General features: G+C 50.8%; 7 protein-coding genes across 7 annotated transcripts; 3 read left to right on the forward strand and 4 right to left on the reverse strand.

Moving 5' to 3' along the window:
* Positions 1-1597: 1597 nt before the first annotated feature.
* Positions 1598-2026, reverse strand: T310_7601 (uncharacterized protein; the record flags this gene model as incomplete). The annotated part of the gene is made up of 2 exons (XM_013469592.1): positions 1598-1702; positions 1847-2026. 2 exons carry the CDS (start codon positions 2024-2026, stop codon positions 1598-1600), a joined length of 285 nt encoding a protein of 94 aa, XP_013325046.1.
* Positions 2027-2926: 900 nt separating this feature from the next.
* Positions 2927-5045, forward strand: T310_7602 (uncharacterized protein; the record flags this gene model as incomplete). Its single annotated transcript, XM_013469593.1, has 3 exons — positions 2927-4576; positions 4722-4838; positions 5019-5045. The coding sequence occupies 3 exons, from the start codon at positions 2927-2929 to the stop codon at positions 5043-5045; spliced, it is 1794 nt and encodes a 597-aa protein (XP_013325047.1).
* Positions 5046-5836: 791 nt separating this feature from the next.
* On the reverse strand, positions 5837-6421 carry T310_7603 (uncharacterized protein; the record flags this gene model as incomplete). The annotated part of the gene is made up of 1 exon (XM_013469594.1): positions 5837-6421. One exon carries the CDS (start codon positions 6419-6421, stop codon positions 5837-5839), a length of 585 nt encoding a protein of 194 aa, XP_013325048.1.
* Positions 6422-7245: 824 nt separating this feature from the next.
* On the reverse strand, positions 7246-9588 carry T310_7604 (Transcription factor TFIIIC complex subunit Tfc6; the record flags this gene model as incomplete). The annotated part of the gene is made up of 1 exon (XM_013469595.1): positions 7246-9588. One exon carries the CDS (start codon positions 9586-9588, stop codon positions 7246-7248), a length of 2343 nt encoding a protein of 780 aa, XP_013325049.1.
* A 1260-nt stretch (positions 9589-10848) lies between these two features.
* On the forward strand, positions 10849-12001 carry T310_7605 (uncharacterized protein; the record flags this gene model as incomplete). Its single annotated transcript, XM_013469596.1, has 2 exons — positions 10849-10942; positions 10983-12001. 2 exons carry the CDS (start codon positions 10849-10851, stop codon positions 11999-12001), a joined length of 1113 nt encoding a protein of 370 aa, XP_013325050.1.
* A 343-nt stretch (positions 12002-12344) lies between these two features.
* On the reverse strand, positions 12345-13153 carry T310_7606 (Dolichyl-phosphate beta-D-mannosyltransferase; the record flags this gene model as incomplete). The annotated part of the gene is made up of 2 exons (XM_013469597.1): positions 12345-12978; positions 13050-13153. The coding sequence occupies 2 exons, from the start codon at positions 13151-13153 to the stop codon at positions 12345-12347; spliced, it is 738 nt and encodes a 245-aa protein (XP_013325051.1).
* A 376-nt stretch (positions 13154-13529) lies between these two features.
* On the forward strand, positions 13530-15169 carry T310_7607 (uncharacterized protein; the record flags this gene model as incomplete). Its single annotated transcript, XM_013469598.1, has 4 exons — positions 13530-13578; positions 13689-13734; positions 13807-14875; positions 14975-15169. 4 exons carry the CDS (start codon positions 13530-13532, stop codon positions 15167-15169), a joined length of 1359 nt encoding a protein of 452 aa, XP_013325052.1.
* Positions 15170-15406: the final 237 nt, after the last annotated feature.

The raw sequence follows: 15406 nt of genomic DNA on the forward strand, positions 1-15406 counted from the left end.
CCTGGAAGAAAAAGAAGAGGGCAGGAGGAGAGACAGAGTCGCCGCTAAGGCGACAACAACGCGTTTGCAGCGTGTGATCACAGACTCAACTGATCGATGCTGTGATGTCGCAGGCCGACGTTGTTCCGTTCGGGGTGCCTGCAGCCGGCACACCGCCCAATCATGGCGGGTCGTGCGTTTGAGACCCCAACAGTAGTCTTCAACAAAGACGAGCCAAGCCTTTTGACATGCTGCGATCGGAAATACGAACGAGAAACAGGGAGAAGAGCAGAGGATATCATGTGACAGAGGGATGTGACTGCCTCTTGTCATTGCAGCCTTGGAAACGGAGTCCCTCAGGACTCTGCCAAGTACTGTACACTTGGATCTTACCTTATAACAGCCTTCCAGTCTAACTTCGCTCGACTGGCTTGAAGAAATAATATCAGAGACTTTGGAACCTATCTACGATACCGCATAGTTTTGATTATTTGCTTTCCAGGTCATATCCATACCGTAGACAGTGTGAATCTATCTTCTCGTTACTGACGTGTACGTCTGAGTAAGAATAGTATACTGCATATGGCAACGGGCGAGACGATCAATGATCGAGCTAAAAGTGTTCAACGTACTTATCTTCCAAGGCTTGTAATACGCGGCAAAGAAAATCAGTGCAAAGGTCGAGTGTGGTATCACTCCCGTGCACATGATCTCGTTTTGCACCTTGGATTTTGTGCTAGACTTGGAAAAAACAACTGCGCGCGACCTCTAGATTGCCTCAACTAGTCGACTGGCCTTGGTCCTGGCTATACTTCTCCCTTGAGTCGACCCCAAAGGACTTCGCGACGAACCAAGATGCGGTAATAGGTGGCTTCTTGCCTGAGTGGTTCTCGACCAGACCCGCCATTCCAATAAAATACCTAAATTTATGCGTCTGTAATGGGAGAATCCCAAGGCAAAGAAGGGGAGTTTAGGAACTGGAGCATACTGTACATACGTCTGTTTATCTGCTTGACCAAAGAACCATGTTCTGCTTCTGGCCGGACAGCAAAGAAATCCGTCTGCCAGAAGACTCCTGTCAGCTGACGTCCATCACGTGGTAAAGCCATAGAACTGACTCCAATGTCTCTGCCAGATGCTCCTCAATGATGGCCGTCTCTTGCTTGGCCAACCATGGACTTTAGACATGATCAAAATGTTCAAGTAGCCTCCTGGGTATGGGTCCTTATTGCCTTGAACCAGCACTGCACGACCATGATAGAACAGGGTTCGCCTCGACATTTGGCATTTTCGATGGCATTACGTTCATCAGTAAAATCTGTTCCCCCATCCTCATAATGAGAGTTGGAAGGCCTGATTTTGCACTCTGAGGATCTGTGCATAGAAGTCATGATGGGAGATAAGAAGACATGAGAAAAGGGAAAAGTCAGAGAGAGGGAAGCGCTAAATGAGAAAAGAGCTGCACAGCAGAAGTTTCCGAGACAAGATGGCTGCCAGCAACATGGAAGGGCTTTTAGAATTTAACTTAATACAGAAATCTGCTAAGAAAGAATTTTTTTTGATAGACAGCGATTATTACATGCAGCCATTTTCATGGGAATCCTGATATCAATCACCATCATAAAACTGAATCTATAAGATCATATACAGCACATAAGCGGTAAAGGGAAACTAGTAATAAAGCCAAAAACAAGGCGTTCACAGCCGTTATAGAAGCCTTGAACTAGACAAATATCATATCCCACTTAGAGTAAGCCATTCTGTCAACCGACAGTAATTCTGACCCCTGCCAGATCGCCGCCAGCGGGATGCGGGAACGGGCCGCCAGCCAAAGTTATGGGCGGCGTGTTGTCCGGGGGATCATTACCGCTCGACTCAACCAACGTTGCTGCCTGCAACTTGGTGTGCTCTCAGCCTGCGGTCGAGTCTTGATGTCCTCGCAGGCTATTCGAACACTCCTCTCGATAGGCTGCAGCGGGCGGTTATCCAAGGTGATGGTGTTGCGAATGGCACGAGACGATGGCGTGTCCTTGGTTGAGTGGCGCATTGTGAGTGGTCGGCGAGGGTGGCTGGGCGTCACAAAGAGCAAAATCAAAACAAACACGGTGCCTCAACCGCCAACCAGCAGTCCTGCTGCAGCGAGCACAAGCAAGTGTAAAGATATATATATATATATATAGGAATGTACAGTGTAGACTTAATTGTTGAACGTAATTAGACGTCTTACTTGCCAGCCTCAATTCGAACGCCAGCCACAGCGGTGTTGGGACTCGAAAGAACGGTGTGATTCCAGCAGCATTTCTTCGTTTCCGAGCAATTGAACAGCACTGAGCTAACCAGGTACAGTAAGGGACCTGGGCGGTGCTGAATCCTGACGTATCCTGTGACTGGTGCAGTGCGGTGCGGTGTGCAAATTTAGAGGGGACAGTCATCAAGCTGCAAAGTCAGACGTGTCAACTGCAAGCCTGCTCAAACAAACTCTCCTCCAGCATCTTCTCTGGGAATTTTGCTGTGCTCTCTATGCATCTGCATCCCTGAGGTAGAGCCCCTATTCTTGCCACAGACTTTTGTTGGAATTGATTCTAACTGATAACTGCCATTTTTAGGGTGTCTGGCCTGCCCCATTCTGTGCAACGCGCATCCATACCTGATCTGCAACCGCACGACATCATCCTCTGTCACCTTTCCCCGCAGCTCCATTCAACAATTGTCACTCCTACAATCGTTGTGACCAGAAATAGGACAGCACTGGAGGCCACGGCCTCCGTGCCACCCATGTTGCTGTGAACATGAAGTCAATATCGCTCCCGTTTGATGCTCAGATTCTGCGAAACCGCCAGGACCCGTAACCTTCCAGCAAGCGAAGGACTGGGTGCAATTCTAACTGGGGAGTTCGACGACGATTCGGAAATAATCCCTTGAACACACACGGCTCAAAGTTGCTACAATGGATGGACCTCCTCCGCCACCTCCGCCGCATGGCACAAATCCCCAGACGACTCATGGGAGCGAAAGGTATCGGAAAGCAACCGATCTGCCCGATGGCAACTATGACATCTTCATCATTCCTCCCCACTCTGCTGGCTCTGGCTTCATCTACCTGCCGTCCTTACAATGCCATCGGAACAGCTTCATCGCCGGCTCATTGTCCACCCTTCTTGCGGTGGTAATATGGATGACAATCCTTCCCACGGTCAAGAGCTGGTTTGCGACGACTGTAGCTACCGGCGGAATGGGGATGATTGTCCTCATCATCGCTGTTGGTGCTGCTGGATGGTTGTGGGGTGTTTCACAAGCTGAAGGAGGCGGAAGTGGGGGATCGCGAGGTGGTAGACGTCCCGGTGGTCCTGGCGGTCATAATGGCCCTGGTGGCCCTGGTGGCCCTGGCGGACCGGGTGGATTTGGGCCTGGGTCTCAGTATAATGGAGGACAGAATTTCGGTGGCCATTTTGCGCAGGGCGGATCGACCACGGGCGCTCAGTATTCTGGTAATCAATACAACACCGGGACCCCCCCACCTCAATCACCACCTCCACCTCCACCACCGCATAATAACAATAACAATAATAATCAGGGAACAAACACCAGCAAAGCTGAAAGCGAATGGGAGAGGGCACGTGAAGAGACAAAGCGGAAGGAAGAAATTCGACGGAAGATGGAGGAGTACAAGAGGAAAAGAGAGGCGGAAGAGATGGAAAGGAAGCGACAGCGAGAGAGGGAAGAACTGGAGAGAAAGTTCAGAGAAGAAAAGGAGAAACTCGAGAAGGAAGCTGCCGAAGCCAGGGAAGCTGCCGAACGGGAGAGGGAGGCTGCTGAACGAGAGCGAGAGGCAAGAGCCAGGGAGAAGGCGGAGAGGGAAGCAGCCGAAAGAGAGGCAAAGGAGAGGGCCGAGAGAGAAGCTGCTGAAAGAGAGGCCGCCGCGAAAGAAGCAGCAAAGAGAGAAGCTGCCGCCAGATTTGCTGCGGCTAAGGAGGCTGCCGCGAAGAAGTATGCCGCTGCAAAAGAGGCTGCTGCGAAAGAGGCTGCTGCGAAAGAGGCTGCCGCCAGAGAAGCGGCTGCCAAGGAAGCAGCTGCTAAAGAAGCAGCCGCAAAAGAAGCAGCCGCACAAGAAGCAGCCGCAAAAGAAGCAGCTGCGAAACCATCTCCCAAAGCTGCCAATTCAACTCCATCAACAACACCGCACACTCCCTCTCCCAAGAAGTCTCAGCCCACTACAAGGACTGCTGCAGAGGAGGACGATGCCTATTCATTCCGTCCATATGACAGGCCACGTCGGCCATATGGTACGTCGGCCTCTTCCATCTACTCAGAGTCTTCATATGCACCTTCGCAGTCGACTGCGCGGACGACACCCCCGCCATCGACTCGGGAACCGTACTTCACAAAGGATCCCGAGAAGGTTATTATCAAGGGGGTGTATTTGTTCAATTCTGCATCCACAAAGGCTCCGATTGCCAAACTCGTGTCAGGACAAGGCACCGTCACTGATGGCCTGGTCATGCGTATCACGACTGAGGGATTGTTTGTTGATGATGACGTGCGGGGGGTTGCTGAACGTGAATGGGATGTGAAAGCGTGGACAATGAAACTAATTGAGGTATGCCGTCCTCTTCCCTGTACCATGAGTGTTATTTCACGAGTTCCTTTTGCTGTATGCATTTCTGGATGATCTCTTGAAGATCTGCAAGAATACGTGCCGGCATTTCCTCTTCTTTTTGGCCAGATGGCAGTTGTATTGATAGAGACGTGTCCCAATGCAGACGGCTGAAATGCGAGGCCTACAAGTTGTCCGGGCCAGCATCCGAGACCAAGAGGGCAAGAGATATGTCTTCATACTGCAAGATTCCGAGAGTTGGAAGGTAGGTCCGGGGATACAGCGGCTCCGACGCGGGTCCCAAGTGCGAGGATTGAATGTCGCTGGGTTGCCTTCAAACGAGTGTAAGGCCCTTCTCAGCAATCTCGGTTTCATTTGATCCGTCGTCCGATTTCCGCCAGACAGACTTTGAAGGTGTGGTGAGCAACGTTATCATTTCGGCTAGTTCCCCGATGCACATGATAGGCGCTGAATTGCTGCATTTGCTGCATTTCTGGTTGTCCATTTTGCATGGTCACATACATTTTCCGGTTGTGTCATAGGATATGCTTCTGTGTTTTATGTTTTCAGCTGTGTTTTTATGTTTTCATGTGTCATGTCAATCATTAGCGGCGGAGTTTTGCTTACGTTTGATGTCTATGACCCTGTCATGATTTTTTCGACTCAGTTATGCTCTCTTCATGATTCACGCAGATTCGATTCTCTTGCTTTGGTTGATGTAGATAGTTGATGTTTAATCGCAGATACCACGTGATTGCAGTCATGTGCTTGCAGATTCCTCTGTAAATGTACCGAGTAGGGAAATTTAAGCTTATTTCACTAATCTTACTTGAACACGGAATTACCCCAGTTTTCGTCAAACATAATGGTCATTTCCAAAGTAATCAATCATACCTATCAGTCGCCTATAATAACAAGACAAAAACGAAAAACAACAATATTCTCAAAAAAGGTCATTTTCTCATCACATGTTCATATCCATCGTAGCAGGTCATCACAGAGGACATCCATGCAAACCAAACAAGCAAACGACCAAACATATCATGCTCTTCTCTTTCTTTGAACACCCTTCTCATTCTTGTCATTGTTGTCCTGGTGGATAGTTGATGATGCCCTTCCTCCCGTGCTAATCACTCACTCGTAACAGGAATGGAATGGAATCAATGGCTGGCGGAGGCAGCAGCAGCGGCAATGCTGGTGGTATCTGTGGTAGAATGAAGGTGACATTTATTTAAGCATGAAGACACACGGCTTTTCTTTCATTCATTTCATCTGCTGCCGGGCAACGACAGATCGCGTACCATTCGTCCAGCTGTGCGTAGAACTCAAGCTCGCAGGTGGAGTAACTACTGGAATAGACCTTGCGGATGGAGATGGCGTAATAATAGCTGGTGTTGTCGATGGGCTAGAGACGACCACCGCCGAAGAGGTGGAAAATGAAGACGTGGGAGTGGGAGGCGAAACAGTCACCGACACCACTGGCGTAGATGCCGATTCAGACGCAGACGCAGTCGCAGTCGTAATGAGCGTCGAGAGCTCGACGCTGATATCAGTTGTGGTTGTAGTTGTGGTCTTGGTTCTGACTTCGGTTTCAGTTTCGATTGAAGTTTTGATTTCAGTCGTTGTCGTTGTGACTTCGCTTGTTGTGGTAGTAGTGCTGCTGGTGGTGGTGGCGCTGCTTTCGCTTTCGTTTTCACCTCCGTCGACAGGCACGACTGAATAAGGTGTCTTTCTTCGGTGGAGAGGTATTGTGTTGTTGTCCTCCGGCGTGGCCGTGAGTGGAAATGCCCCAGTTGCGCTGATTAAGGAGGTGAGGAGGAGGAGTGTTGCAGCGGCGTTCAGATGCATGATGATGACACGGCAAGAGAGAGGATATGTACTCCGTAGAAAATGGACAAGAATCTTAAGTATTCTGGAGTGTTGGACTTTTTGCTTTTTTTAGAAAAAAAAAGAGTTCCTCGTGAATGTAGATAGAAAAAGCAAAAGAATACGAAGAAAAGTTATGTACTGTCACAGTTATGATATCTATGAATTATATCAATCCACGATGTCTTCAAGATGAGGAAGAGAAATAAGTTACAGAAAGAAAAGAGAAAGCCACCCTAGAAGAAGAAAAAAGCCTACTCAATAATCCTCCTCCATGAAGAAAAATTAAACAAAAAAAAAGAATGAAGGCTGGGTGGCGTCTGACAAAACACTGGAAGACAGCCATGGATATACCTGATTAGGCCATGCGGAGTAACAGTCAATTGTTTACCTGGAGCTCTGTGGTGGAGTCTGCAGAGGAGGCTGGGAGTGGGAGATCTGGTCCCGCCGCACGCCGATTGATTGATTTGATTGGTCGCTGCGAGCACAGCAACCGCCCAGCCACACGTTATCGTCTCATCACCAAATAACCCTCTCTACGGAGTACTCAATGTTTCATTTCAACGCTGGTGCAACGGTGACACATCCCGGATCGAGGGCGAATTAGTTAGAATTAATTTTGATTGTTGGTTGCGAATCTTGTCGCAATATTTGGAAATAAGTTCTAGACTTCTACAATGAGAATTGTGGAGTATGGTTCCATCTTCCGATTCGGGTTACATGTACTGTACATGGAAGACTGGCTGGCTGTAAGAAATTCTGTACAGAGTAAATAATATCCTATGGCTCTTCTGCCTATTTTTTTTTCAAATTGCCAGGTCCTCCACCCTGATCAATCCACTCCCCATACCCGCACTCGCCCACCCCGCGCATCGCTGGTTGGGATTCCACGCCAACGCCGTGATGTGGTTCTCGTCGTCGTAGATCGTAATCGCCATCACGCCGTTGACGATCCGGCGGTCGCCCATCATCGTCCGCAGCAGACTGACGCTCTCTGCGCGGAACCCGTCCAGGAACCGGCTCACATTCGGCTTCCCGGGGTCCGCGCCTCGGGCCCATTCCTGCGTGAACCACGTCAAGTGCCAGTGCCTATCCTTCGAGTGCAGCAGTCGACGCAGCGGGTTGAGGGCCACAACACTCCCGCCAGCGCACCCGATCAGGCCCGATGGATGCCAGAAACTGCTGGGCGCTAGCGCCGTCACGGTGCTCTGCATTCGGCCCACGGTCGTGGTCGTGTAGAACCGTCGAACAGCCAGCGACCGGATGAAATCGTTCTCGTCGTTCGACAGAAACGCCTGCAGAAAAGGGGAATACGAGATGTGCATCGAGCCCAATCGCATCCGGTTCGTGTCGACCACGTCCTTCTGAGGGTCGAGGATGGAGGTGAGTCGCGTCTGGCCGTCCATCGACGTCGTCCCCAGTAGATGAGGATGCTGCGGATACCCAGAAGCAATGCCGGTGATGTACGTCAAGTGCACCGGGAAATACAAGTAGGGGGACGGATCCGACGCGGGCTCGGTCTGGCAAGACGACGCGAGGCTCCAGATCCCAACAAAGCCATTGGCGCAGCCAACGGCAATGTCACTCGGAGAGAGCCAGGTGATGGCCGTGGAAACAGTCGAAGGAGGTTTGCAGTAAAAGGCCGGCGATTGTAGTCGATCTGTAGTCCGCTTGGTTAGTAATGGAATGGCTATATTCGACAATCTGGGATGTCTTGAATCCTTACAAAATTCCGTAGAATCTGAAATGCTTCCCAGCTTGACGTCAAGGACCCGGACGGCGCCATCTCCCCATATGCCAGCCAAAAGGCCTAGGCTGTGAGAACCGTCCTTATCGTCTTCATCACGTCGCCTTCGAGCCATCGGACACCAAGCGATCCGTCTGATATCCCCCCAATCCGTACAGATTACCAGCCGTAGTTTCGGCTTGCGCGACATATCGAGACTCTTCGTCAATCCCCCGTCTTTGCTGGCTTCAAATGACCAGATCTGCAATGCGGCAGGATACGGTTCAGATGGCGTGAATGCTGGAGCACCAATAGGTTCTCCACCCACTCGATGTTCGTCCTTCTGCTGCTCGGTGATCGGCACTGCGATGGCCAAGTACTGAGTGTCGCCATCCTGGTTGGGAGCCCAAGCCAGACACTGAACTTTGTTTCCCATGTTCAGGATCCATCCTTCCCGAGGCCTTTTCTGGTTGACCGGGGGTTCCTCACTCGGCTCTTCTTTTGCTTCAACAGAAGGAGGAGCTTCTTCAGCATCCTCGTCACGCCGCTTCCTCCCTCTCTTCTTGCGGGGTCTGCTGTCATTCCACGCTTCGCCAAAATCAAGGCACTCATTCTGTTGCAAATGGAAGACTTTCTGGTTATCGACCGGTCCGATAATGACCGTGTGTTCCCTTTTCTGCGGCCGTGGTAGATATCTCTGGCGGGCTGTTTGCTCGTCAATGCTCTCTATTCGCTGTCGCTTCCTAAATCTCCCTCCAAGATTGTCGTCATAATACCAGTCCCAGCCTGTCATTGCTTCCATCTCCATATCTTCCCCCGCTACCCCAAATGTTTTGCCAGGCCCGTAGTCACCCAGGGATTCAGCCTCGTCCAGAGATATCCTGCTTGGGAGTGCCGAGTCAATTCCCCGGTACCATCGATCCCTGCCGTAGATCGTTGCGAGGAGATCGCGGTCGTCCGTTCCAAACGTCAGCTTCAAATGCATAGACTTGCTGACATGCTCCATCGGATTCCAGATCCCACGGTTGTGAGTTTCATCCCGATGAAAAGCGACCGGTCGTCTCTTCTTGCTGGGTCGTGATTTCGTAACAGAAGCCGCCTCCTCATTGAGAGACTCTTCATCGTCATCAAACATTTCACTCCCTTCATCAAGCTCGTTGATCTTGCCTGGCAAGGGAGCATCTTCGTCGTCTGGGCTTTCGTCTGATCTCAGTTTCTCCTCTCTGCCAAGTTCCGTTTCAGCAAAGTCTTCGTCTGAAGAATCCTCTTGTCTTTTTCTGCCTCTCCCTCTCCTCTTACGCGGCCTGTCTGAGATGTCGTCCTCAGAGGCCGAATCTGCACAGATCCCAGCTGCTTCAAAGGGGTCGTTTGTGTACTTTGTTCTGGCGCCATCTAGGCGGCCTGGTCTGCGGGCTGGAGGCATTGTAGACCACAGAGAAGAGAAATTCATAACAAGCCCAGCAAGAGTCGATGGAAATTAGCAGGTATATGAATGCGCAATGCTTAGCGATGACAGAATTTTAGTGGTGGTATCAGGCTATGTAACATGGGCGAAAAGACAGGCAAACTTCATCTCAGTGGGATATGAAACAATAGTACCAGTATTCAATAGCTGTATCTGTAAAGGCACAATCACCATTGTGTCGTCGGCATTTCGTCTGTTATTGTTGAGGTCAGTGAAGTGAATGGATGTTCACGTCACGGTAGATATCTTGGCGTCATGTCATTACATAAATTACGCAAAATTGCCTAACATCCTACCGCGTCACAGTGTATCTCAATGTAATAATTTACCAAATCCCAGTTATCTGCTACCAAGTGCAAGCACTGCCTAGGCAGGTAGCTGTCTCAACTCCAGAGCTGTAGATATTAAAATCTGTATTGGGATATCAAAAATACGGTATTATTCTACACAAGGAACAGCATAACCAGAAACAATTCAAGCTCACTACACTGTTGAGCTTGACAGATGGTATCACATGGCAAACAGCATCAAGAAAATCATGTCGCAGCCAACAATTAGAGAATGCATCATAAAGCCAGCCAGTCTCATCGTGGTATATATCCCATGCCCTTCCTCCACCATTCCCAGCAGCCTCGCTCCTTCATCACCGATCCAAACTCTTTAACCGTGTCCACTTCCCTCAATCCTGGTTCCACCTCGACATTGCCTGCTTCAGGCGTCTCGACTTCCCTAGGACCTGGCCTTGTGACTAGCTGATAGTCCTTATACCTCAATCTCTGAACCGTGCTCACCCACGCTTCTACATCTTCCTCCCGTCGCCCCTCGACATACATCACACCGGGGGTGCCGCCTGTGCGAAGGAGGACGAAACAGTTGTGGGCGTCTGCCGCTTTCTTCAGGGCTGCGATCTTCTTGCGCGAGGTGATATGGTGGGTGCGGATGAGGGCGCTGAAGAGCATTCTCTTCCTGTGTGGCGGTTGCAGCTGGGGTGGTTGCTTGAAGAAACTTGGGCCGAGCAGCTTCAGCTCTAACGGCTTCGGGAACTTATCGGTGGCGGTTTGCGGTTAGCACCCCACTTCGTTATCATCATCGGTAAATCTCTCTGCAGGTCCTTGTCCGCTGTCGTGATCGTCTCCCCGCAATTGCCTTGAATTTTTCCTCTATTTACTAGGCAGACCGACGCGATTCTCAAGTTTCACTCTCTCTGGGATTATCAATATGGCTTCAGCTGGCGCTGCCAGAGGCCAGCCAGGAATACTCCACCAATATGTGCGGGCTCTACCATTCTCCAATGCTTTTCATCGCCGCGACTGTTTGCTGATGGAATAGCTCTCAATCTTGCATGCAGACAGATAAACTGGTCGCCTTTGAGTACACGTCTTCGACAATTACGAGAAAAAAGCCCCACAGTTTACTGTTCATCGGAGGCCTGGGAGATGGCTTTTTCACCGTTCCATTTGTTGCGGACCTGGCCGCAGCTCTAGAGCCTACCGACTGGTCTCTCTTCTCCGTCCTTCTCTCCTCTTCCTACACAGCATGGGGGTTGGGTAGTCTGGATAAAGACGCGGAAGAGATTGCCCAGTGTGTGCAGTATGTCCAGAAGTACAAGGAGGCCCAGCAGGGTGACCAGCCCGGCCCCCGGAAGATCGTTATAATGGGTCACTCGACAGGAAGCCAGGATGTCCTGCACTATCTTTATTCACCCAATCCATTGCCGCCAAATCCGGTGTTCGACAATGGCGTGAAGCATATTACGCGACCGGAAGTGGATGGAGCGATTCTCCAAGCCCCCGTTTCGGATCGACAAGCTGTCACAGAGGGGCAGATAAATGGGACGGATAAAATGAGCGATAACGAATTCGCGACGACGTACCTACAATTAGTGGATAGTGCCAAGCGGGTGACGTATGCAGAGCATAACACGTTAGATGTGCTGCTTCCCCTCTCCATGACCACGAAATTAGGATATCCGCCAGACGTGCCAATGAGCGCAAGGCGATTCCTGAGTCTCACGAGCCCGGACAGTCCAGAGAACCCGCGGGAGGACGACCTGTTCAGTTCGGACCTGACCGACAAGCGGCTGCAGGAGACTTTCGGGATGATCGCAACGCGAGACCTGCTCAGGTCCAAACTCTTGGTTCTGTATTCTGGGAATGACCAATACTGCCCGGCAAGCGTTGACAAGGAGGCGTTATTGCAGCGGTGGAAAGCCGCAACTAATAAGATTATCCGTACGGTCTGGGATGATGAGCATAGCGGCGTCATTCCCGGGGCCTCGCACAATCTCGAGGGTGAGGGCGAGGCTGAGGCTAGGCGCGACCTCGTCTCCAGAGTGATGGGATATCTAAATGACGTCGAGAAGCTACCTTGAACAAGCAATTCCTTATGAAATTTTGTCCCCCTCGTTTTTTCGCGGTTCTTGTCCTGGAATCTGCTATCCTGAAGATGTTCCATTTGGGCTAGACTTCAAATGGGTTCTAACAGGATCACGGATCCACAATCTAATTAATATACATGGCAAAAGGAAAATCCCGACTTGGCAGACCTGACATCAACCATTACAAAGAAAAGAAATGTTTCGGAAAGAGAGAAAAATTATAAGGGTATAGCAGCGAGCCTTGAGCAAAAATGGAAATAATTAGGCAGCTGCGGAAGTGACCAGCTCTCCGCTCTTCATCAGGCAAAATGCCCAGTTCTCATATGAGTAATTTCCTTCAGACCTTCAGCCACAGAAGGAAAACGCCCTTGAGATACTCGACGATCTCGTCACCGCCGAGCTTGCTCTCTCCGTAGAGACGATCCACGAACGTGATCGGGCACTCCTCGACTTTGTAGCCGAGGGCCTTGGCGCGGACCATCATCTCCATCTGGAACGAATAGCCCTTGCTCTGGGTGCTGGTAATGACCTTCTCCAGCACGTTCTTCTTGTACAGACGGAAGCTCCCGGTCAGATCACTGACTCCCGGCATCAACATGACGTCCGCGATGAGGTTCGCCGTTCGCGACGTGAACTTGCGGAACAGGTCCCAGCCATAAACGCCACCCCTCTGATTTCCACGCTTCGCGTATCGCGTTCCGGTCACGATGTCGGCGTTGGTCTCCTTCTGGATCTTGATCATGTCGGGGATGAACTTGGGGTGGTGGCTGAAGTCGGCGTCCATGATGATGACGAAGTTGCCTTTCGCGAACTGCAGGCCGTGAACGTAGGCAGTTCCCAGACCCAGTTTCCCAGCCCGTGGCTTCAGAACGATGTGCTCGGGACCCCAGAGCTTCTGGAGCTGTTTCGCGACCTCTAGCGTCCCGTCAGGGGATCCATCGTCCACGATAATAATCTCCCAGTCGAGGTTACTATGTTGCAAGACGACGGTTAGCAGTATTCTCCAGAATACTAGGGTAAATAAATCGGGGGAGATGCGTACTTTTCTCTAAAGGTCTTCTCAAGCAGCCAAGAGATGATTGGCAGGTTCTTGCGCTCGTTGTAGGTAGGAAGAATGACGGAGTACTTGTCCCCTGACGTAGCCATTTTGGCTCTTCGATTTTATGACAGCTCCAACACAATCAACGAGACTAAAATCGCGGAGCTGTTAAATCAGAATAATGGGCAGGTCGGAGCTGGACTTTAGCGCGTTGTTGTTGAGCTTGAATATGGAGGCCAGCTCGCAAGATCCCAGGAGGCGTCCTCACCGCCTTCGGCAGAATCAAGCTCATGTCCTAGTCCGGGCACGGGCATTGTTATCGATCGCGGGACAGGGACCGTGCTAAGAACAATAACATCATATCCGGCATGCATATCGTGTCGTGATCTGCAGCCATTCCAAGCCACATGGGACCGGAAGGTGAATCTTGAAGGATCTAGTCTGAATGCTCTGACTCGCATCTGAGACTCTGTACCCACCATCATGGCCTCCACTCCAGGTTCCAGACACCGCCGCAATGTCTCCTCCCGATGTAAGAAGCTCCCCTCCAGCGAGCATCTGATGACTGCGGTCTATCAGCTCCCCAATGCTGTCGTTGTTCATTCTCTAAATTCCCCATCTGCATTATTAACATGACTCCAGCTCGACCTCGCGCACCAACGAAAGGGCCGTTAGAGGTGGCTGAGGAGTAAGTCCAAGTCCTGAATAGTGGCATCTCCGATACTTGGACCTCATCTTAGAACGCGGCTGATGAGCTCAGTCCTCTTGGTGCTTCAGAGAATCCTGGGTCGCCTCAGAGATCGAAACCTCAATCTCCAGTCAACACGAGCAATGCTTCTCATGCGCCCTCCCCCAGTCCATTGGACCAATTTGACGCTATGCGCGCCGAGTTGGATAGCATCATGACGACGCAGGACTCGCCTCCGTTCACAAAGGACCTATCATACCTTCTTCGTGCAGACATGTATCATCCGCTCTCGCAGCTCGATATTCCGCCCGCCTTTCGCTCGTCGTTCTATCAACCTCCTCCGGGAGAGCCTCTGTCTTCATCCTTAAGCACCCTTAATACGTTGTTAGCCCAGGGCCATTTTCTTCTGGCTGCGCATCTGTGTGGGACACTATTGACGTCGCCTGCTATTTCCCCGACGGATCACAAGACAATTTTTACTCTGTTCTACACCCGCTTGGCATGTCTCGAGCTAACCGGGAACACCGTCTTCGCCGCACAGGAATCGAAGGCCCTGGAAGATCTAAGCTCCGCTTTTTACTATGTGGATGCGGATTTTGAGACAGCAGAAGAGGGACAGAGCCGCAGCCATAGAAGACAACCAATTCACATTGTACCGTGGCCACTACGCGTTCTCGCCGTCAGGTTACAAAGCATTGGGTTCGGAGATACGCGTCGAAGCGTGGCTGGATTATATGAGCTTGGGCTCGAGGCGCGAAGAGAGATAATGCGGCCCGATATTGACGATGCCAAAAAGCAGATCTGGAAGGCAAGATTGGCAGATCTGGGAATACGGAGTGTCAACGCGCTGATCGAAATGGGGGATATGGACGCCGCGAGACGGTCGTTGGACACCTTAAAGGGGAAAGGTGCTGACAACGACAGTATGAGGATGAGGAAGGTCCTATTATACTTGCGGATTGGGGATGTGGGAGCGGCGAAGGAAGTCCTGCAAGAATCTAGTGGCCTGGACGAAGGCATCCTGAAGCCTTTGATAAATATGGCGGAGGGCCGTTTTGACGATGCCGTCGCAGAGTGGAGAGCTTTGTTGGAAAAGAATTCCAACACATCGAGCGAGCCCATGATTGCGCAGAATTTGGCCGTGTGTTTACTCTACACCGGTCGATTGAATGAGGTATTCCACTCCCATGACCGCACTTCCCCTCTCCCTTCTAAATGCTAATCTCTTCGCTTTATGCAGTCTCGTGCCCTTCTCGAGTCTCTCGTCTCTGCGAACCACTCCTTCCCAAGCCTGACATTCAACCTATCAACCATCTACGAGCTCTGTTCGGAGAAGTCGCGAAACTTGAAGATGCACCTTGCCGACGAGGTTGCGAAACAAACTCACTCGGGAGAAACAAACCTGGATCGGTCAAATGCAGACTTTAAGCTCTGAGCACAAAAGACAAAAAGAAGAAAAGAGCTCACTCCAGCTGAGCGATGACGCCGACGCCTCTGTTGACGGATGTAAAACGATGCTGGTATCGATATGACTGTATGATTTATGAGCATGAAACGAAAGTTCCCAGGTTTCCACTGAGTTAATGATGCAACGATGCGAACCTGTTCTTTTAAACCAGAAAACATGCCAGAAGGAATGCGAAACGTGTTGGATGAACAATCTCAGGAACCC

This window comes from Rasamsonia emersonii, assembly GCF_000968595.1.
Source record: "Rasamsonia emersonii CBS 393.64 chromosome Unknown ctg1118621760568, whole genome shotgun sequence".
NCBI classification, from domain to species: domain Eukaryota; kingdom Fungi; phylum Ascomycota; class Eurotiomycetes; order Eurotiales; family Trichocomaceae; genus Rasamsonia; species Rasamsonia emersonii.